The sequence below is a fragment of the Tachysurus fulvidraco genome, chromosome 15 (genome assembly GCF_022655615.1).
Source record: "Tachysurus fulvidraco isolate hzauxx_2018 chromosome 15, HZAU_PFXX_2.0, whole genome shotgun sequence".
In the NCBI taxonomy this organism is placed as follows: Eukaryota; Metazoa; Chordata; class Actinopteri; order Siluriformes; family Bagridae; genus Tachysurus; species Tachysurus fulvidraco.
In genome coordinates, this window is record NC_062532.1 from 76689 (window position 1) to 101823 (window position 25135).

General features: G+C 33.9%; 1 protein-coding gene across 2 annotated transcripts; it reads left to right on the forward strand.

Annotated features, from left to right (window-relative positions):
- The first annotated feature begins 2077 nt into the window (after positions 1-2077).
- Positions 2078-24287, forward strand: ighd (immunoglobulin heavy constant delta). 2 transcript variants are annotated; one of them, XM_047800722.1, is made up of 19 exons: positions 2078-2235; positions 5178-5480; positions 13423-13728; positions 13817-14107; positions 14512-14811; positions 15461-15739; positions 15829-16152; positions 16431-16730; positions 17384-17662; positions 17752-18072; positions 18351-18650; positions 19303-19581; positions 19671-19991; positions 20270-20569; positions 21221-21499; positions 21589-21912; positions 22575-22892; positions 23268-23555; positions 23721-24287. In XM_047800722.1, exons 1-19 carry the CDS (start codon positions 2217-2219, stop codon positions 23900-23902), a joined length of 5313 nt encoding a protein of 1770 aa, XP_047656678.1. In that variant the 5' UTR covers positions 2078-2216; the 3' UTR covers positions 23903-24287. The 2 variants fall into 2 exon arrangements, with proteins under 2 accessions (XP_047656678.1, XP_026994013.2); XM_027138212.2 differs by lacking the exon at positions 2078-2235 and adding an exon at positions 2298-2581.
- The last annotated feature ends 848 nt before the right edge of the window (positions 24288-25135 follow it).

Here is a 25135-nt window from a genome sequence, read left to right on the forward strand (position 1 = left end):
ATTACTTTTGCTATACACTTTCTAAAATTAATTATAAAATAATAATATCATCATACTTATATTCAAGATCAATAAACATTTAAAATGACTAAAAAAAAATGTCATAAGATGGCAAGCTAGCTGTAGGTTATTTATGTAATATTAAGGGGTATGCCGGAAACTAGAGACTCTGTTCTTCATGATGCAGGTGTTTCCTCATGAAGCCTGTGAGCATCAACTGGAGCAGCAAGGACCAAATATCATAGACATTGAGCAGGCAGAATTATTAGCACTCTTACGTTATTGTCATGATGCGATTCATATACTTCAATGCTGGAATTATGAAAAAAAAAGCATAGACATGAACCTGGACTAATATTATCAGCACCCCAGAAAATATTGCCAACTTTACTTTGTGGACATCAAGAAATGTGGAACTGTACATTAAGAGGAAACACAGAATTAAATAATAGCTATAGGGCCATGGTTAGACAGGAACTGGGTCAGAAACAGGCTCAGATTCAGGGGAACTTACTCTATTTATATCATATCTTACACTAAGCAAATATTTGTGTGGTTAAATTCTGTGTATGTTATAATTACACTAGCTAAGCAACCAGCCTTAAAGGTTCTTTGTCAGCTAAACAGATGAATCATTAAATACTGCAGAATCATCTAGACAGAAACAGAACACTTTTTGTTGTCAACTTATATTTAAAGAAGGTAGTTAGGCACAGGCCTGGGAAATAACAGAGGCTCACATGTATGCAAAGTAGCTACATATACACAACCTTGGGCTAACATAAACTAGAAGATTAAAAGGGTCATCTAGAATATATCCTTTTGGTTCTATTCTTCCTTTCTGTCCAGAAACATACTGACTACTCAACATTGCCCCAGTTATGAAAGTGTGTGACTGTGTGTGAATGGTGCCCAGTGTAGGTACTATGCATTAATAGATGACAGCCACAATTTTGTTAAAGTATTTTTACTGTTATGTTTTGGCATTCACAAGCAAATTTGTCTGCATGCTGATTGGTCTCAATTAAATTATTGTGTATATACAGCATAACTCTTTTAAAAGTAAGGGATGCCCCTTGTGGCCAGCCATGGTGATTCAATTCAATTCAAATTCAAGTTCAATCAGTAAGCTCTGGAAGAGCTGGTAGCTGAGAGGAATAAGTGCTGAGTAGGAATTTCAAGTTGCTAAGGCATTTTCTTTGGCTTTTAATGGTTGAAGGAAAGAAATAGCAAACTTTAACACATCATGTCTAGCAAAATCTCCATGCATGAGTATAACTTCCAAATCCTTAACTAAAAAAACCCCACATTCATTCCATTCCTAGGGTTAGGGTTTTTACCATAATTATCTTCCTGTTGTTGCACCGAACCACACGGCCATGTATCTTAGGTGTATATTCATGTTCATAAGCTCAGCCTTCAAAAAACAAATCACTGATCGTTATTAGTCTCAGTTAATACTGTGATTTCATGAATAATTTCTAATTAAAGTTTTAAACTAAAAATAGGATAAGTTATAATAACTTCTTACTATAACTTACTATTGATGTTGGTGCAAACCTTTGAATTATACATATAAAACCAATCAATTATTAATACATAATTACTAATAAATAATTTAAAGCTATTTTATAATCCATTGATAATTAAATAATAAATTGAGAAAAATGAAGTACAGTGAAAATGAAGACATATTTGGTATACTACAGGTACAGATGTTAGTTTTTGCACTATTGTTCTGAAGTATTAAGCACAGTGATGGCTACTTCGACTACTGGGGAAAAGGAACTCGAGTGACTGTGACCTCAGGTAAGTGCTCTGGTTTTGTTGATTCATTGTGAATGGGAACTTTTTTTAATTAAAAAACAGATACCGAACTTCAAAAATATTAGGAACACATCTAGTAGTCCAATACTAAAAGTAGTCCAAAAAAGTTAGAGTAGAAATAGTGAACAGCCCATTGAGGAGATTTTGTACAGAGAATTGGCCAATTTATTCACTGTGACAACTACTTTGACTACTGGGGAAAAGGAACTTCGGTGACCGTGACTTCAGGTAGGATTACATTTATTACCCATATTTAATATGACCTTAAAATTACAAAGATTTAGAGAATTATATTATGGTGCTCGAACCGTTCTGGTACATATATGTATGAGTAGTGCGTTAAGCCGTAACACCGTGACGAAGCTTTTGATTACTGGGGAAAAGGAACAATGGTCACCGTGACATCAGGTAAGAAATCAAAACCAAGCCTCTGTAAAATTTCCAGCTTTTATTCTAACAATTTAATAGCGGTTTATTTATAGTAATGCAACGTTAAGAAAATGTTTACCGAAGACGGGGTTCAAAATTGCGCACTTCATTTAAAATAGAAAAAAATAAATATTTTAATAGTTTTAATCGTTTCATTTTAAAACTACTTGTTCAAGTATAAACTAAAAAAAAGTTTTAAAGACTTAGTAAAACCAGGATAGAATGGACGGACAGGTCTTTTTGAATGGGGACAGAATAAATTTGAGTCACTGTGACTACGCTTTTGACTACTGGGGAAAAGGAACGATGGTCACCGTTACATCTGGTAAGAAACACATCTTATTCGTGTCGTTAAACGAACCTGGATTTTTTTTTTAATATTTTGAAAATCGAAAAAAAATGTTGACTTTACACTCAGAATTTAAACATTTGTCGTGATCACAATTCTTTTAGAAACGCTTAGAGGAATAGAACGCTTTGTGTTCCCTTGTAAATTTGGGGAAAAATTTAAGGTAAAAAATTTCAGTTTTTAAAGTCGATATTTCTACAAATAATAATTCTGTAAAATTCCATCGCGTTGTTTTTTCCCCTATAAAATAATCACATCATTTTTTAAAATAAAGTTGTCGGTGTATTTTAGAAGTTTAGAATTTTAAGAAGTTCTCTAATTACATGCATTTTTCATATGAATGATGTGCGATTAAACCGTCAATAAGTTCTATAATATTATTAATGTAGTTATATGTAGTATAGTTTAGTGTATAGAGTCGTGCTAGAAACTGGATCACTGTGTAACTGGGCTTTTGATTACTGGGGGAAAGGGACACTTGTCACCGTAACAAGCGGTAAGTAATTCAAACGCTTTTACTGTCAACTTTATTTCTATTCCCATAAAGTTATATTTAATATTTTAAAACGTGCATCTAAAAATACAGACGTTAAAAAGTATTTACGTAATAATATTGGATTTAGAGACCGTTTTATTAAGTAAGTAAAGTATAAATAAGTAAGGTATTATCCTTAAAAAAATCCTGAAAAGTAATTTGACATGTTTCAATAATTTACAAATTATTATAATTAATTTAAAATAGTCGGTTCTGGTACCTTAAAACAGATTTTAAAATGCACAGTAAGATTTAATATATAATGAGTGATAAGTTGGTATGTTACAAACGTTTGTCCTTTGTCATTATTATTATTATTATTATTATTATTATTATTATTATTATTATTATTATTATTATTATTAGTATTAGTATTACAGATTTAGTTTACACAATAAATTGTATTTATTATAATATCGGGGTTTTACAACTGTTTTTTGTTTGTTTGTTAGTTTGTTTGTTTGTTTGTTTTATTCGTTTACATTTTTCAGTTAGTTTAAACTACATTCGTTTAAAATGTATCTTAAGAGACGAATTAAATCGTAAGAAATTGTCTGGTTTGGTGATCGTTCCCATTTCAAGAATGAATTTTGTTTAAGTAAAATAGCAATTGTTTTGCGGATATATTCATCTATCTCGATTATTTTGTGAACCAAAAACACCATTAAATTCAAATGAGTTTAAATGAGTTCGTATTCTACTTATAATATTAATAGTAGGCTATAATAATAATAATAATAATAATAATAATAATAATAATAATAATAATAATAATAATAATAATAATAATAATAATAATAATTATTATTATTATTATTATTATTATTATTATTATTATTATTTACTTTGCGACAATAAATTGCATTTATTGGACTATCTGAGTTTTTGTAGATTAATTCGTGTCATTCGTAGATAAAGAGAACGAATTAAATGGTTAAAATGGGCGGGTTCAGTGATAATAATAATAATAATAATAATAATAATAATAATAATAATAATAATAATAATAATAATAATAATAATAAATGAGTTAATTGACCAATTTCAATGTAAAACAAATCATTTTATGTTTAAAAAATATTCGATCTACCCCTCAGTAATGTGTGTTCTTACATGTTAAAAAATGAAAAAGTTTTATCAGTTTAGTTGATTCCGTTAGTTTTAATTGTCTTATGTTTTCAAATTTAGAACAATTCGTATCTTAACGAGAACGAAATAAATCGTAAGAAAGGGGCGGGTTTAGTGATCGTACACATTTTAATTCTCAAAACGTCAATCGTCTGAAATGCAACAGTTGAAAGACTCAGTACGATGTTTGAGCGAGAGGTGAGACCGAGTTTATGATGACTGTTTTTTGCATCATATGTATGTATGTATGTATGTATGTATGTATGTATGTATGTATGTATGTATGTATGTATGTATGTATGTATGTATGTATGTATGTATGTATGTATGTATGTATGTATGTATGCATGTATGTACGTATGTAGGTATGTATGTATGTATGTATGTATGTATGTGTGTATGTATGTATGCACATATTTGTTTGGATGATTATTACTTATTAATGAACATAATTATCAAGAATTGGTATTAATGAAGTCTTAACGATTATGTAATTGATAGGCCAATCAAACGGTGAGTAAATTAGAGTACAGTAATATATATATATATATATATGTGTGTGTGTGTGTGTGTGTGTGTGTGTGTGTGTGTGTGTGTGTGTGTGTGTGTGTGTGTGTGTGTGTGTGTGTGTGTGTCTTAAGAGTTTATAAAGGAAAATAAATTCCACTTGCCACAATTCTGATTATGAAATATAAAAAATAATTATGTCTACATGTCTATCAAAAATCTACAGACGCAGAGATCCAGACTTTGTTTGTTCTCTGGTTATCGATTTATCTTATCTTATCTTATCTTATCTTATCTTATCTATCTATCTATCTATCTATCTATCTATCTATCTATCTATCTATCTATCTATCTATCTATCTATCTATCTATCTATCTATCTATCTATCTATCTATCTACAGCAGTGCAAGGTCCCCCGAAGTCCCTGTTTCCACTGTGGCAGTGCGGCTCCGAGCGCGGTTACGTCACTCTCGGCTGTGTTACACGTGATTTGGCCTCTGCCGACGGACTGACCTTTACATGGAAGGATAACACTGGAAAGTCGTTGACTGACTTCGTGCAATACCCTGCGGTACAGGCAAATGGTGGTTTCACCTCAGTAAGCCACTTGCGCGTCCAGGTTTCCGAATGGGACCAGAGAAAGAAGTACGAGTGCGAAGTCAAAAACAGTGCAGGATCCAAAAAGGCAGACTTGTTGAAGCCAGGTAGGAGAAAAACATCCAAAATAACGACATATTATTCACACCCATTTATGTCATTTCCAAGTCAACAATAAACAAAGCTACTTTAATTTGTAACTTACACCTGTCCCATACATACTGTACACTGTAAAAAACAACAGGACCTCAATGTCCAATAATATATATGTAAACTTGTTCTCTAAAAGGCGAAATGTACATAATAAAATATATAAAAGTATTTACATTAGTGACACACATTATATATTATTCCCAGCAAGCAAGCAAACAGTAATAACCATATATAACATTGTATTTCTGACCATTTTATTCTCTGTACTATATCTAAAAGTGTTTGTTCAACAGGGATTTATCAAACACTAAACTAGCAAAGAAGTTGCTGTGAAACTACATCATTTAAATAGAAGAGCTGAAACCATTAGCAATTATATAACCATGATAGAGTTAAGTTTCTTTTTTCAGTTGGCACCTCAGAGATTATGGATAATCGCTTGAGGAAAACAAAAATTCAGATCCAACATTTTTTTTTCCCTCCCAATAGCCTCAAAGGTCACGTAGATGGTTGCTCAGATGGTAGATCATATCTCCCGTAGCATCTTGTATAATCTAAATACCGTCTCAGTGTGAGCATTATTCTTTAAGAAAATGATGCAAAGGACATGGAATTAGACTCAACAACAAAAGAAATATCAACAATAGTAATTTCAATTCCTCCAAAGCAATGTTAAAGAGGATATTGTATGTCTAATCACACTGAGACAGTCTGCTTTCGCTATTTAAAGTGTCTGACTAAAAGTTTATTACTCCTATCCATTATTTTGCTGAATTACAATCAGCACTGGAATATTTCATTCCCAGCGTCAAACACTTTAAATGCCAAAGCTGTTTGCGCTTTCTCTGCCAATGCTCAACAAAGTCTGTTCCCTATTGTTCACTTGTGGCTTATGACTTCTTGCATGCTTGTTGCCACAGTATATCATCAAAAATATACGCCAAAGTTTGCTGTGGCATCAACAGGTTTACATAAAGTATTTTTTACAGACTATTTACTTTACAGACTGTAACTAGAATTTAAGGTTGTTGGTCATTTCTGGCCTTCATACTGTGGCAACACAATCTATTCCACAACTGCAATACCAGCTGTGCCCATTGCCGCTGCATACGTATCTGTGTATGTTTGTTTTGCAGAAGTGGTCGAGCTCCCAGCAAATCTGCTTCTAACAGCTCCAACCCAAACAGAAATAGACAATGGAACAGCTACCTTCATCTGCATAGCTACAGAGTTTTCACCTAAAACACACCAATTTATTTGGACTCGTGATGCCAAGGACCTCAAAGACAAGGTCAAATCCACCATATTAAGCAAGGAGAAAAATTCTTACACAGCTGTAAGTGTTTTGGAAATGAACAGCAATGACTGGACCGGCTCATCTTCTCCAGTTAAGTGTGAATTTAAGCAGAACAAATGGACTCAGTCTAAAGAGGCGGCCAGTTGTGGTACGTATTATATTTACTGTCTTTTTTTTACCTAAATGAATTGTTGAATTTCTAACTACCTCACAGAAGCAGTCAATTTCATTTCATGTCATTAAAACCCCCTCTATCTGCTCAATCTTTTTGTTGAACTGTTGTTGTTTTTTTCTGTATGGTTATTTGGATGTAGTTTGCATTAAAACTATAGACAAGGTATAGAAAATATAGTTGTTTTTTGTTACTATATGTTTTTATTATTCAATCATTTGAATTCAATCACATAAATTTATTTCTGCACCTTCTTTACAGTGGCTGTTGATGTAGAAGAGCCAGAAGTGAGCATTATTCCACCTTCCAACTGGGACATGCTGGTCCTCAGAAGTGGTGAACTCGTGTGCACAGGGCATGGAAGTCCTGGCTTCACGGACATTAAATGGTTAAAGGATGATACTGAGATCGCTGCAGCAAAGGACCAAGGACCAAGTCAATCCACAGTCAAAGCCACCGCCAAAATCAATTACACTGAGTGGACCACTGGCTCCACATACACCTGCCAAGTGTACCATAAAAATCTCCCCCTATTGTTCAAAGAAGTTCAGTACAAAAGAGAAAATGGTAGGAAATGATTTTACTACTTACACCTGTTCTTGTGCTTTATTTGTGATAAAGCTATGAAATGATACCTAACTATAATGAAATAATGTGCATCTTATTTTGTATGAAAATATTTTTTTAGTTTATGTGTGAACAGTGTTTGCCTACATATGGAAACAACATAAGTATAGGAAACTGAGCATGTTTTGAACTTAACTGTGATTTCACATTTATAGGCAAGAAGGAAACCCCCAAAGTTTACTTGCTCCCTCCACCAGAGGGTTCAAAGGACCTGGTGACCCTGACTTGCTATGTAAAAGACTTCTACCCTAAGGAGGTGGCTGTGTCTTGGCTTGTTAACGATGAACTAAAGAAATCAGATCCAAGCTTCGTGCAGAACACCACTAATGTTATTGAGAATGACAACCTCTTTTCGGTTTACAGCCAGCTTATTTTCGATGCTACACACTGGGATAGTGGCTCTGTTTTCACCTGTGGGGTTTACCATGAGTCCATTGAGGATCCTGTGCGCCTCATATCCAGATCCATCACTAACAATGCAAACCCACCCAACATAGTGCATCTTAATATGAATGTTCCCTCAAACTGCTGCAAAAAGTAACAGATATTGTCTTGTCTGCTATTAATGCTTGTTTTATTTTAACATTTTGCCCCGTCTTCTATGTCTTTTTCTTTTTTTTTAATTAATGCAATGTCATTGTCTTGAAGTCTGTCTGATGCTTGTGTGTCCTTGTTTTTTGGAATTTGTCTCATGCAATATTACACTGAAACAATGACAATAAAAAAAAATCCTTCAGCATGTACCCTGTGCAGTACAGAAATATTATATTATTTTACACTAAGTTTATACTTCACTATACTATATTGCGATATCCTTAGCTGTACCTTTTAGTTACAGCCACTTTAATGTTCCTTAAGGAACATATTTCATTATATTATCCCTAAAACTGCAATACTCAAGTATACAGATTAAAAAATTTGCAAAAAAACCTTCTCTAAAAAGTAGCTTTTCCTTAAATTTAAGAAAGACAAATCGCTTAAATGTAATAGATAATGGGCCAAAGCTTTCCCCCACAATATGTGTTTGTGTGTTTGCATTCTTGTACTATTTTTGTCAAGCTTTTTTGTTGCTCTGTGTTAGTGACCGTTAAAATAATACATACATCCTCAATTAGGCCGTAAATAAAATTCTAGCAGCAAGCCTTGAAATCTGCAGCAAGCCAAGATATTCAGCCCCTCTTTTAACGTGAAGAACTTTTTAAACACTTTTACTTATCATGTTGGGGATCACCGGTTTCATGTTTAACTTGCATACTACATGCAGAACATTTTATAATACAAATGCCATATGACATATTGGCATATTATAATGATACCTTTTGATAAGGAACCTCTTAGTGTTTTTATCCAAACAGGAGACGTTACTAAGACTATACAGTATGTCCAATTATTGGCATATTATAATGATACCTTTTGATAAGGAACCTCTTAGTGTTTTTATCCAAACAGGAGACAAGACTATACAGTATGTCCAATTATTGGCATATTATAATGATACCTTTTGATAAGGAACCTCTTAGTTTTTTTATCCAAACAGGAGACACGTTACTAAGACTATACAGTATGTCCAATTATTGGCATATTATAATGATACCTTTTGATAAGGAACCTCTTAGTGTTTTTATCCAAACAGGAGACACGTTACTAAGACTATACAGTATGTCCAATGTTTTTCAAAAAAAAAAAAAAAAAAAAAAAACATAAGCTATTATACACTTCAGAATTTTATGATCAGATATAGATAGAATAAAGATATAATCAATGTCATGATGATGTGATGCAGCCAGAAGTGAAGCAGAGTTTTAAAAAATAACAAGTAATTGTGATTAGCAAGAAACTGCAAAGAAAAAAAAAATCTCAAATTACTCCTTTACCTCTGACTGAAAGAAAGCTAACACTAGTGCTAAAGACTCCATTAAATAATTGTCTCTTTACAGAAAACATTAACCTATCAACATGTATAAACATTTTTGTTAGTTCTTTTACTGCGAAAAACCACAGTTTAAATTAATTCCTATCCGAATGAGCTTCTTATAGCCAGAATTACTGTCAAATCGCCTTGTAGAGTAGAGTATTGTTTGAAATCACTAATAAATAAAAAATACTCATTGTTAAAATATCCATTTAATGAAAGCCAAAGCTTATGTAATGTGAAATATGATGCAGGAAACTGGCAATGGAAATGCATATGGTTCATATTTAGCATGTAGGGTGAATATTTAATTCTTTATATTATATCTATATATAGTGGGGAAAGTTGTAGTATACATGGTTTATTTTTATTGTGTAAGCAACTTGTTTTTGCTTTACTTTTTTTTTTTCAAATACAAACGTGCTTATATAGATGTGTGTGTGTTATGATAGATTGCCTGATGGTGATCGATTACGTCCACCATGGGAAGGAAGGGGACGAAGGTAACATGGCAAACACTGCCATAACGTTTGTATTTCTCTTCCTCTTCACCCTCTTCTACAGCATCGGAGTGACTGTTATCAAGGTGAGATCTGATCAATAAACATAAACAGGGTGAATTCAAATACACTGGGATCAAATAAATAAGTAGTATGCGGATATTTTTATTAGTTTACTTTGATTATCTGATTGTAGATATTGATGTCTTGGTTTGTGTTTTAAAACCCTGTGTACAATGTTAAATTACATAAAATGCTCTTTGTGAAATATTTCTGAAATCCGGTTGGTTAAAAGGTTTCGATTCGTTTTCTATTTTCTAACAGCAGATCTGACCTTCGTTCTAGCTGTACTTTAATATGAGATATTTTAACTCTTATTTTAACTAAATATTTCCAACTCGATGCTTTAATGTACCTTTAACCCTTGTATGATGTTCGTATTTTTGTTACTCAGCCGGTGTTGGTGGGTCTGTTTGACCCGCTGCATTGTTGAGTTTTTAATTCAACACAATCAGAAATTTTATGTTAAAATACTATACAGATGTTTACTTCATCAAAATTACAAGCAATATAAACAGCATATATGCATGGGCGTAAATTTCATTTAACAGTGGGGGGGGGGATAAATATAAAATTTCTCACGAGCAATTTTTGAAGGGGGACACAATTAATACAGTCAAATTGTACTTATAAAGACATGTCCCCACAGTGAAAAACTTTGCTTTTATCATTATTATTGTAGCATGGAGATGCGTCATTATGGTTATTTTCAAAGTTTTTTCCGGTTCAAATTTTCCTTTTCTCCGTCATTTTATCTAGTCTATGACACTGCAAGGCAAGTTTATTTATACTGTAGCACATTTCATACACAATGGTAATTCAAAGTGCTTTACATAAAGAAAGAAAACTATCATAAAAAATAATCACAACAATAAAAACAAGGAATTAAAAAAGGTTTAAAATTTTATTTAAAATTAATTAAGACACTTAAGAACAGAATAGAAATTGATTATACAAAAAAAAAACACAGTGAGGTCAGTTCGGACGTAGCACAGTGCTCATTTAATAAATGCACAGCTAAACAATATGCAAATTGTGGCCGTTAATGTTAAGTTAACATTATGCCAAGTCGTCCCAAATAAAACAATGCATGGGAAACGGCTTTGGCGTGTTAGTTACAGTGCACTATGGAACAAGCTCTTGTAAACAAGCTAACGTTAACTAGAGAAGTAATATTTTATTCGCTAATATAGCAGATTCATGGAAAATTACATCAACATTTTTGCCGCAACTAAATTATGAATGAATCTGCATCAACTACATTAAAGAGAATCGCTTTATTTAAAGTGAATAAAATCCCCTACTTAATGGAGTTGAACATTAACTGAGCCTGACTCGTGTGTGCAGAGTAGGTGAGATGAGCTGGGAAAGTAGGTAAAAGCGTTTTTTCTTTTCTTCTTACACAATTATTTAGGTATACATACATATATTTTTCACAATAGAGAGTGCGATATTTTTTAAAAAAAAAATTTGGGTATATATGGTTAATATTTGCCCTAAACCTTTATTACATCACATTTTTTCGTTTTTTGTTGTTTTTTAATAAAATGTAATAAAAAAAAGAAAGAAAATCAAATTTAATCAAGTTATGAATGGAAAAAAAATCAACAAATGTACTAGGAAGCAAAGTTTTTCAAACTATTGATGTTTATGAATATGGGTACCACAGAACCGAACATTATACAAGGGTTAAACGATTAAATAGGAGGACAAGCTGATAAAGAAATTAAAATATTGAATCGTTTACAAATTGCTGTGCTATAAGATGAATAAACGTCTTCAGGAAGTAGTTTTAAACTTTTAGTTATGATTTTCAAATGTGATTTGACTTCATCTCTTCATATACATTTTTTATAGAAAAGAGTGGTTAGGAAATTGGAAAAATAATGAAACTTTTTTAAAGGCTTTATACTTTATAGTCAAAAAAAGCTTCCTAGTCAAATTTAATTGACAAATTTAATTTATTGATGACTCGAATAAATTGTTGTTTTGATATTTAATTTTAAATGTCTGATATTTCAAATGTCTGAAGCTTCTTTAAAATATGATCGACAAGTTTCCTGCTCCTTGAAAATGTGGGTTTTATTTAATTAATGGCAGGAAAACTTGATTTGGAAATTCAATAAACGGCCCCCAATATATTTGTATTCACCCAAAAAAAGAATATATTGTTATATTACATGATGAATGCCTAGGTTTTGTGATCTAATCGGTTTAAAATTTTTATTTCAGGTGAAATGAGTACAGAAACTACAAATGGAAATGAGTTTGGTCATCTATTTTTTTCTTTATTATACCATTTCTTTATTATACTTTCTGCTTTTTTAAGCAACTTTCCACATATTTTATATCTGTAAATACTTTCAGACATTTAGATGTTGGTCTTTTTTCATGCGTTTACTCAAAACTCAAATAAATGTCTTACAAAAATATGCAATTAATAGTCTCTACATCTTTATTTGGATGGATTACTGATGGATTTGAAATATAGTGTTGATTTTAATGGGTTTAAATTTTTTCAATATTTTCAATGATAATGGTGTTTCTCTAATTTTGTGGTGTTGAAATGTACTGAATCTATTTTATCCTTTTTTTATTATCTATTATTTTTGTTTTTATTGTATTATTACAAAGGCTTTCTCATTTTACTCTGCAAACAAAGAATATTAAAAAAAAGAAGAAAAAAAACGTTTTACATAACAAGCAAAAACTCTACATGTTAATGTTCTAATAATGGTTGCAAATGAAGTGCTTCTTCCTCTGCAGGTGTGTTTCACTCCATCTCAGAGACACAGATGATTTTCACTTCTCCTTTCAGAAGGTTTAACCGTTTAAACTTTGGTCTGCTTCTTGCCGCTGATTGCTGTTGCTCGCTGAAGCTTGTCCTGCACTCTTTCCTCTAGCCATGACACGAAATGCTACCACAAACTGTTAAAAAAATACAATACACCACCCTGACACACACACACACACACACACACACACACACACACACACACACACACACACACACACACACACACACACACACACACACACACACACACACACACACACAAACCCACACAAACAAACATAAGATTGGGTTGTGCTTTGTTTCAGCTCTAAAATTCTTTTTAAAAATTATTCATGCAAAAAATTAACAATATCAAACAAATGGGATAAACACCATCCATCATATTAGTTGTTACATGTTCCTTACCAAAGTGTTGTGCTAATATCTCAATACACACAAAGAGGATCAGAAAGAAGCTGAAACTTTAAGGATGTTCTACTGAGCAGTAAATATGTACATGCAATTCAGTTGTTGTTATCTCACTGTTTATAGAGGAAATTCAGATTGAGCCCATCATCACCATCAGCAGCAGGACAACAGATGACAGTGTTGAACTGTTTTGTTGGTTGGAAGGTTTTTCACCTAAACCTATCAAAGTTGAGTGGAAAGAAGGTAATACACTGTTACAAGATAAATCAACCCTGAAGATATTCGAGAGTTCCAGAGAAGGGAAAAAAGTCTTTTATGCACTGAGCATGATCAGCATTAATGCAAATAAATCGAACGAAGGCACAGAATTCACATGTACGGCTATGCAGAAAACCAAGAAATACAGTGAATCCTGGAACAAGTGCAAAGGTAAGTTCATCAGCTAAACAGTGAAAAATAAAAAATTATCCATGACATGTAGCTGTACTGTAAGAAAACAATGTCTTATTTATTGTAGCTAAGTCAACATCGACACCACAGATCCGTCTGGAGAAACCTCACCTCGTATCAATATTGACAGGACAACCTGTTACAGCCTCCTGTTCTGTTGAAACTGAGTTGATCCCCAAAGTGTTATGGTTTGTAAATGATAAGGAAATAACAGAGACAATCAGTACTGATAAACAGCGAGAAAGGACAATTAGCAACCTGACTATCAGTACAGAAGAGTGGAAAACCGCAAAGACAATAACGTGCAGAGCGTCACATTCATGTTTTATTCATACAGAAAAACAGATCAGTTTTTCAGGTAAGTTGTATATCAACAATCGTAATGAAATCTATGACGATACCACGGGGCTCCCAATTGACCCAGTTATTATGGATTTTAAATTTGGCTGTAGTGGAATATGACACATATGATTATTCATAGTATGGGCTTCATACATACAAACAGATAAAAGCACAATAAATCAACCATCCAATGACAGGAAAGAAAGGACTAGAATCAGAACAAAGTCACATGACAGGAATTAATAAATAAAAAATAAATGTCACAAAAAGGATTGTGTATGAGATTGAATGCTGAGATTGAATTTGCAACATTTCCAATTCTACTTGAAAGTTAATTCTGAACCATTTGCTCACAACTAGAATTTTTCTGAAAAGATCAACACTACAAAATTGTAACTTTTGAGACCTTATGTTTCTTAGACCCTAAGAAAACTCCTACAGTGGTCATCAGGAGGAATCTTGAAGACATACAGAAGGGACACACTGAAGTGTTGGAGTGTACCGCAACAGATCTGCCGTCTGGTGAGCTCCTGGTCACCTTCCAGGCCAACGGCACCAAGTTCTCTGAAGATCAATATGTGAATCTGCCTGAAGGCCTGGACTCTCTGACTAGACGTGTCACTGTTCCCATAACAAACCAAAAAAAAGAAAACAGATTCACATGTCAGATTCAAAGCCAATCCAGTTTGTGGAAATCCAATTCTATAGGAAACATTTTTGGTGAGGAATATTTCAATCCCAATCAATTATTTGGCAATATTTACAGGTCACAGGGACACCGGTAAAAAAAAAAAAACTCCCAGCACAGTCAATATGGTGTTTTAATTCTGGCTCTCAAGTTTCGTCAACCTTAGATTATTACTCTCCTAATTGGCTTCAATTTCACACATAGATGGATTTTTTTTATTATTATTATTTATTTGTTAATTTATTTTTAACTCTATTTGGGCAGTTATTATTTTTGCTTGTATCTTTCAAGATGCATTTTAAAGCAACATTCCATTGGTTATATTTTGTAAGTAAAACCAGTTGTATAATTCTTTAAAATGCATTTTGCTCAGATTAATAAATGCATCCTTTTTTGTCTCACAGGCTTCATATTGTTTCATAAGTAACATGAAAGTAAAAAACTTCTGTATTCCTTTTTACTAGATAGTAATCATGATTGCACCATTTTGCCACTGTGACATAAACTGCAATGTAAAATCATACATTTTTAGAAGTATGAAACATGAGAACATTTTAAAACACTATTTCAAGATGAAAATGTCAAGATAAGCAGATCAACACAAAATCAGGTGATTTTAATCCGTGTTGCCTGAAACACAATCTTTACATTTTAGTCCTAAATCTTTGAGCTTCTCTCCAGGTGACCCTTCAGTGGACCTTTCAGTGGTTACCAGTGTGGATACAAAAGGATCCCAGACACAAAATCTTCTTTGCTCTGGAACCGGATTTAACCCAACTATCACTTGGAATAAAACTCTGAATATTGCTCATAGTAAGACAACAATGGAAGCAGATGGACGTGTTAAAGTGATCAGCGAAGTAATGGTTCCACAGCAAGACTGGTATAAAGGGGAAACTTTTACATGCCAATTCAGTGATCAGCATAAGGTCAAAGGGAAGAGCATCAGTATTTGTTCAGGTATTCTAATTACAGCCTACATTTCATAAAGGTTTATGATCTTTATACAAAATTTTGTACATAACTACACTAATGACTTTTATCTCCAGTGAATCCAGAATTCGTTCAGATGCCACAGGTTTACCTTCTGGCTCCCTCCATCAAAGATATGAGAGAGAGTAAGGTTTCTGTCACCTGTCTGCTATTGGGCCACAAGCTTGATACCTTCACCATAAGTTGGAAATTAGGAGATATCAGTACCTCTAAGGATGTGACAAAAACACCCATTACAGTCTACGGAAATGGAACTGAGAGTCTCTCCAGTGTTCTAAAGGTTGCGATTACACAATGGAACAGCTACGCAAAGGTTGTCTGTGAGGTCAAACACCTCTGCCCCAAAGAGCCAAGGAAACAAAGTATCTCCAAAACCAGAGGCAAGTCCTGACCAAAACCACAACCTTTAAGAATAGTTATTTATTTATTTGTTTGTTTGTTGCAAAAGAAGAGAAAAGCTCTTTATGTGATAAGCTCAGTTATTGATCAATAAAAAATAAATGTCACATAAAGGACTGTGTATCACATGCTGAGATTGAATTTACAACATTTCCAATACCACTTGAAAGCTAATTCTGAACCATGTCCTCACAACTAGAATTTTTCTGAAAAGATCAACACTACAAAATTGTAACTTTTGAGACCTTATGCTTCTTAGACCCTAAGAAAACTCCTACAGTGGTAATCAGGAGGAATCTTGAAGACATACAGAAGGGACACACTGAAGTGTTGGAGTGTACCGCAACAGATCTGCCGTCTGGTGAGCTCCTGGTCACCTTCCAGGCCAACGGCACCAAGTTCTCTGAAGATCAATATGTGAATCTGCCTGAAGACCTGGACTCTCTGACTAGACATGTCACTGTTCCCATAACAAACCAAAAAAAAGAAAACAGATTCACATGTCAGATTCAAAGCCAATCCAGTTTGTGGAAATCCAATTCTATAGGAAACATTTTTGGTGAGGAATATTTCAATCCCAATCAATTATTTGGCAATATTTACAGGTCACAGGGACACCGGTAAAAAAAAAAAAAAAACTCCCAGCACAATCAATATGGTGTTTTAATTCTGGCTCTCAAGTTTCGTCAACCTTAGATTATTACTCTCCTAATTGGCCTCAATTTCACACATAGATGGATTTTTTTTTTTTATTATTATTTATTTGTTAATTTATTTTTAACTCTATTTGGGCAGTTATTATTTTTGCTTGTATCTTTCAAGATGCATTTTAAAGCAACATTCCATTGGTTATATTTTGTAAGTAAAACCAGTTGTATAATTCTTTAAAATGCATTTTGCTCAGATTAATAAATGCATCCTTTTTTGTCTCACAGGCTTCATATTGTTTCATAAGTAACATGAAAGTAAAAAACTTCTGTATTCCTTTTTACTAGATAGTAATCATGATTGCACCATTTTGCCACTGTGACGTAAACTGCAATGTAAAATCATAAATTTTTAGAAGTATGAAACATGAGAACATTTTAAAACACTATTTCAAGATGAAAATGTCAAGATAAGCAGTTCAACACAAAGTCAGGTGATTTTAATCCGTGTTGCCTCAAACACAATCTTTACATTTTAGTCCTAAACCTTTGAGCTTCTCTCCAGGTGACCCTTCAGTGGACCTTTCAGTGGTTACCAGTGTGGATACAAAAAAATCCCAGACACAAAATCTTCTTTGCTCTGGAACCGGATTTAACCCAACTATCACTTGGAATAAAACTCTGAATATTGCTCATAGTAAGACAACAATGGAAGCAGATGGACGTGTTAAAGTGATCAGCGAAGTAATGGTTCCACAGCAAGACTGGTATAAAGGGGAAACTTTTACATGCCAATTCAGTGATCAGCATGAGCTCAAAGAGAAGAGCATCAGTATTTGTTCAGGTATTCTAATTACAGCCTACAATTCATAAAGGTTTATGATCTTTATACAAAATTCTGTACATAACTACACTAATGACTTTTATCTCCAGTGAATCCAGAATTCGTTCAGATGCCACAGGTTTACCTTCTGGCTCCCTCCATCAAAGATATGAGAGAGAGTAAGGTTTCTGTCACCTGTCTGCTATTGGGCCACAAGCTTGATACCTTCACCATAAGTTGGAAATTAGGAGATATCAGTAACTCTAAGGATGTGACAAAAACACCCATTACAGTCTACGGAAATGGAACTGAGAGTCTCTCCAGTGTTCTAAAGGTTGCGATTACACAATGGAACAGCTACGCAAAGGTTGTCTGTGAGGTCAAACACCTCTGCTCCAAAGAGCCAAGGAAACACAGTATCTCCAAAAGAGGCAAGTCCTGACCAAAACCACAACCTTTAAGAATAGTTATTTATTTATTTGTTTGTTTGTTGCAAAAGAAGAGAAAAGCTCTTTATGTGATAAGCTCAGTTATTGATCGATAAAAAATAAATGTCACATAAAGGACTGTGTATCACATGCTGAGATTGAATTTACAACATTTCCAATACCACTTGAAAGTTAATTCTGAACCATGTCCTCACAACTAGAATTTTTCTGAAAAGATCAACACTACAAAATTGTAACTTTTGAGACCTTATGCTTCTTAGACCCTAAGAAAACTCCTACAGTGGTCATCAGGAGGAATCTTGAAGACATACAGAAGGGACACACTGAAGTGTTGGAGTGTACCGCAACAGATCTGCCGTCTGGTGAGCTCCTGGTCACCTTCCAGGCCAACGGCACCAAGTTCTCTGAAGATCAATATGTGAATCTGCCTGAAGGCCTGGACTCTCTGACTAGACGTGTCACTGTTCCCATAACAAACCAAAAAAAAGAAAACAGATTCACATGTCAGATTCAAAGCCAATCCAGTTTGTGGAAATCCAATTCTATAGGAAACATTTTTGGTGAGGAATATTTCAATCCCAATCAATTATTTGGCAATATTTACAGGTCACAGGGACACCGGTAAAAAAAAAAAAAAACTCCCAGCACAATCAATATGGTGTTTTAATTCTGGCTCTCAAGTTTCGTCAACCTTAGATTATTACTCTCCTAATTGGCCTCAATTTCACACATAGATGGATTTTTTTTTTATTATTATTATTTATTTGTTAATTTATTTTTAACTCTATTTGGGCAGTTATTATTTTTGCTTGTATCTTTCAAGATGCATTTTAAAGCAACATTCCATTGGTTATATTTTGTAAGTAAAACCAGTTGTATAATTCTTTAAAATGCATTTTGCTCAGATTAATAAATGCATCCTTTTTGTCTCACAGGCTTCATATTGTTTCATAAGTAACATGAAAGTAAAAAACTTCTGTATTCCTTTTTACTAGATAGTAATCATGATTGCACCATTTTGCCACTGTGACATAAACTGCAATGTAAAATCATAAATTTTTAGAAGTATGAAACATGAGAACATTTTAAAACACTATTTCAAGATGAAAATGTCAAGATAAGCAGATCAACACAAAATCAGGTGATTTTAATCCGTGTTGCCTGAAACACAATCTTTACATTTTAGTCCTAAATCTTTGAGCTTCTCTCCAGGTGACCCTTCAGTGGACCTTTCAGTGGTTACCAGTGTGGATACAAAAGGATCCCAGACACAAAATCTTCTTTGCTCTGGAACCGGATTTAACCCAACTATCACTTGGAATAAAACTCTGAATATTGCTCATAGTAAGACAACAATGGAAGCAGATGGACGTGTTAAAGTGATCAGCGAAGTAATGGTTCCACAGCAAGACTGGTATAAAGGGGAAACTTTTACATGCCAATTCAGTGATCAGCATAAGGTCAAAGGGAAGAGCATCAGTATTTGTTCAGGTATTCTAATTACAGCCTACAATTCATAAAGGTTTATGATCTTTATACAAAATTCTGTACATAACTACACTAATGACTTTTATCTCCAGTGAATCCAGAATTCGTTCAGATGCCACAGGTTTACCTTCTGGCTCCCTCCATCAAAGATATGAGAGAGAGTAAGGTTTCTGTCACCTGTCTGCTATTGGGCCACAAGCTTGATACCTTCACCATAAGTTGGAAATTAGGAGATATCAGTACCTCTAAGGATGTGACAAAAACACCCACCTCAGTCTACGGAAATGGAACTGAGAGTCTCTCCAGTGTTCTAAAGGTTGCGATTACACAATGGAACAGCTACGCAAAGGTTGTCTGTGAGGTCAAACACCTCTGCTCCAAAGAGCCAAGGAAACACAGTATCTCCAAAAGAGGCAAGTCCTGACCAAAACCACAACCTTTAAGAATAGTTATTTATTTATTTGTTTGTTTGTTGCAAAAGAAGAGAAAAGCTCTTTATGTGATAAGCTCAGTTATTGATCGATAAAAAATAAATGTCACATAAAGGACTGTGTATCACATGCTGAGATTGAATTTACAACATTTCCAATACCACTTGAAAGCTAATTCTGAAGCATGTCCTCACAACTAGAATTTTTCTGAAAAGATCAACACTACAAAATTGTAACTTTTGAGACCTTATGTTTCTTAGACCCTAAGAAAACTCCTACAGTGGTCATCAGGAGGAATCTTGAAGACATACAGAAGGGACACACTGAAGTGTTGGAGTGTACCGCAACAGATCTGCCGTCTGGTGAGCTCCTGGTCACCTTCCAGGCCAACGGCACCAAGTTCTCTGAAGATCAATATGTGAATCTGCCTGAAGGCCTGGACTCTCTGACTAGACGTGTCACTGTTCCCATAACAAACCAAAAAAAAGAAAACAGATTCACATGTCAGATTCAAAGCCAATCCAGTTTGTGGAAATCCAATTCTATAGGAAACATTTTTGGTGAGGAATATTTCAATCCCAATCAATTATTTGGCAATATTTACAGGTCACAGGGACACCGGTAAAAAAAAAAAAAACTCCCAGCACAATCAATATGGTGTTTTAATTCTGGCTCTCAAGTTTCGTCAACCTTAGATTATTACTCTCCTAATTGGCCTCAATTTCACACATAGATGGATTTTTTTTTATTATTATTATTTATTTGTTAATTTATTTTTAACTCTATTTGGGCAGTTATTATTTTTGCTTGTATCTTTCAAGATGCATTTTAAAGCAACATTCCATTGGTTATATTTTGTAAGTAAAACCAGTTGTATAATTCTTTAAAATGCATTTTGCTCAGATTAATAAATGCATCCTTTTTTGTCTCACAGGCTTCATATTGTTTCATAAGTAACATGAAAGTAAAAAACTTCTGTATTCCTTTTTACTAGATAGTAATCATGATTGCACCATTTTGCCACTGTGACATAAACTGCAATGTAAAATCATACATTTTTAGAAGTATGAAACATGAGAACATTTTAAAACACTATTTCAAGATGAAAATGTCAAGATAAGCAGTTCAACACAAAGTCAGGTGATTTTAATCCGTGTTGCCTGAAACACAATCTTTACATTTTAGTCCTAAATCTTTGAGCTTCTCTCCAGGTGACCCTTCAGTGGACCTTTCAGTGGTTACCAGTGTGGATACAAAAGGATCCCAGACACAAAATCTTCTTTGCTCTGGAACCGGATTTAACCCAACTATCACTTGGAATAAAACTCTGAATATTGCTCATAGTAAGACAACAATGGAAGCAGATGGACGTGTTAAAGTGATCAGCGAAGTAATGGTTCCACAGCAAGACTGGTATAAAGGGGAAACCTTTACATGCCAATTCAGTGATCAGCATGAGCTCAAAGAGAAGAGCATCAGTATTTGTTCAGGTATTCTAATTACAGCCTACATTTCATAAAGGTTTATGATCTTTATACAAAATTCTGTACATAACTACACTAATGACTTTTATCTCCAGTGAATCCAGAATTCGTTCAGATGCCACAGGTTTACCTTCTGGCTCCCTCCATCAAAGATATGAGAAAGAGTAAGGTTTCTGTCACCTGTCTGCTATTGGGCCACAAGCTTGATACCTTCACCATAAGTTGGAAATTAGGAGATATCAGTACCTCTAAGGATGTGACAAAAACACCCACCTCAGTCTACGGAAATGGAACTGAGAGTCTCTCCAGTGTTCTAAAGGTTGCGATTACACAATGGAACAGCTACGCAAAGGTTGTCTGTGAGGTCAAACACCTCTGCTCCAAAGAGCCAAGGAAACACAGTATCTCCAAAACCAGAGGCAAGTCCTGACCAAAACCACAACCTTTAAGAATAGTTATTTATTTATTTGTTGCAAAAAGAGAGAAAAGCCCATTATGTTTTTTTTTAATTTAATGTTATTTTTTAACACATTTACAGCTACTCACGTTATTTAATATATTTATTCCATGTCACACAACTGCATTGGCCTACCAAAGCATTTTTACTGGTCTTTTTCCATAAACACAATCAAAGAAATTAAAAGACATGGAAATATGCCCTTTCACAAAAACAATAAACAAACTGATGCAATACTCCTAAATTTGATTACTGTCCTATACTACAATCATTTATCAACAATTAACTATTAAAGATTGACCGTAATATCCATTTTATTTAAAACAACAGCTTTACAAGCAATACCTAAATTCCAGGGCTGGAGACTCCTTTCATAAATGTAAAATATGTTTCCCTACAAAAGACTTGACCACATTAAGCAATTTTATAAATATTTTATTAATACCAATTTATTTAATATTGGATTTTGGGACGTATCCACCACACAAGTCCCTATGGATCAGCTGTAACTAGTGCATTACTGTAAACCAGCAACCTGAATTTTTGGGCAATAAAAATTGAGAATTCATTGTTGTAACTATGATAAAGCTACTACTTAAGTCCAACCTTATATTTGTTTTTTAGACCCCAAATCACCCACCATCCGAATTCTCAGTCCTAGTGACGACGAACTGTCTGGAGTTCACAATACAAGTCTTATCTGCTTTGTCGAGGGATTTCACCCAGCTGATATCTCTGTGCACTGGGAGCTGAATGGCATCCGGCTTGATGCATCCCGCTTCAGCAACAGTCCAGTCAGCATGCAATCTGAAAGGGCTGCTTATTCCATGCACAGCAGACTGACATTACTAGCGTCAAAAATGGAAAATGGCGATTTTTCTTGTGTGGTTAACCACGAGTCATCTGAAACGCCGATCAAAGGCACAATAAACAACATATACGGTCAGTAACATGTCAATCCTGTAAACTTTAAACTTGTTTAGTTTATATATAATTTATATCCCTGTTTATCTGAACTACAAATGATGGTGAATTTACTGATGAGCAAATTAATTAATCCCTTAATTAACACTACACATATAAATTCTTGGTATATTACATATCACAAAACACATCAGAATTCTACAGTACTTTAATAAATCAGAGAATATTTATATATACTTTGAATCCAAAAACTGATCTGAATTACCCTGTATATCCGATTATCATAATGTACCATTAAATACTTAAATCTTTTATACTATATGCAATAGCTGACTGTTTTTTCACTGAAATCTATCCTTGTTTTTCTCACCTCCCTCTGGCTCCATCATCCAGCATCTGTAATGCAACATGCTCCCTCTGTGAAGCTGCTACAGGGTCAAGATGAGCTGGTGTGTCTGGTGAATGGTTACAGCCCATCTGCCATTAACATCACATGGTTCCGAAATAATGTTACTGTAAAACAAGAGAACGATACCAGCAGCTCTGACAAAGGGCCTGATGGGAAATTTAACATTCGAAGCCACCTCTATATCCAGGCCTTCGAATGGGTACCTGGAGACAAATACACTTGCCAGGTTGAGCACATCACTGGCATTATCTCTCGCTTCCTTTCCAAAACAGGTGAATTTTTTTCTAAAAATCTAAAATACAGTCCTGTTAAAGAATGCTAGCATCTTCGGGGTTTAATTCCACACGTACCTATATGACAAACTTTACTTCTTTAGAATCTCTTCAGGTTACAGTACAATGACAAAATGACTAAAAAAAAATCATTTCTTCTTACAGAATTTATAGAAAAGACGATATACTATGATGAGAACAAGGCTGAACCTGCAATAATGGATCAGTCTGAGGAAACCTGGAACATGGCCTGTGCCTTCATCATACTCTTCATTATCTCTTTCATCTATGGATGTTCAATGACTCTGGTCAAAGTGAAGACTGCTGAATACAAAATGAAAAAATGATCAGCTGATTAAATTAATGCCGTTTTGCCTTGTTGCATTTGCTTAAATGAAAAATAAAAATAGTTTTTTAGTTGATGTATATTTTTTTTACCCCCAAATGAAGTATATATATATATACTTTTTTTATTCTTCTATTGTTAGCAGCAGTGACAGTATTGTTCTGAATTTTTATATATTTCACCTCATCATAGAGACATGACTTCTCATCAAAATATAATAAAATATCCATAACATACCTATGTACTGTACGCCATACAACATAACACAAGACGTTAATTAGGATTCCTTCAGCTACAAGATGGTGTATAATTTACCAGATAGATATTTAAGTTTTAGTTTGTTAAGGCTTCTGAAATAAAAAAAATAAAAAAAATAATTAAAATGACTACAATGTGTTAATCATTTCTTTTTAGAATAATTATAATCATGATCATTTAAATAACTGTTTATACTCACTAGTCTGACAAAATATAAATGTCCTTCAGGCCAGAGTTAACAGCACACACACTTATATATAAAAATTATAATTGTGTGTGTGCGCGCGCTGTCAACTCTAGACTGAAACAAGGGCACAATATAAAAGTGTGTGTGTGTGTGTGTGTGTGTGTGTGTGTGTGTGTGTGTGTGTGTGTGTGTGTGTGTGTGTGTGTGTGTGTGTGTGTGTGTGTGTGTGTGTGTGTGTGACATCACCGGTCTCACATATTAGTGTAATATTTTATGGTGTGATAGAATCGCATATTGTTTGCATTTGATAAGCCAGTTCCAGAGTAAAAAATCCACAGATGCCCTTAAATTGCAAATATGCGATTTATTTGAGCAATTTTTTTTTCATTCTCAAACTTTCCACTTATCCACATGTGGATTTAAAATTCTTTGCTTAATAGCACTTTCTTCTTCTTCTTTTTTTTTTAAGCATTATTATTCTTTAGTATTTTGATAAGATTTTTAGGTTGACACTTTCTTTTAAATTTATTTTCAAGTGAGGAATCAATTGGAAGTCTTGAAGGGGGGGCACAAATAAAATAAAATAAAATAAAATAAATACTTACAAGGGGTATTCGGAAAGGCACAAATAGCGTGTTTTTTACTAATACTTATTTCGAACAAATACTTTAAAAAATATTTGTATTCGGGAACAAGAAAAACTTTATATCAAAAAGCTGCGTTTTAGCCCGCGTGAGTGAGTGACGTTCAGGAGTCGGGGGGTGGGGGGGGTAAAAGAGGTGATTGACA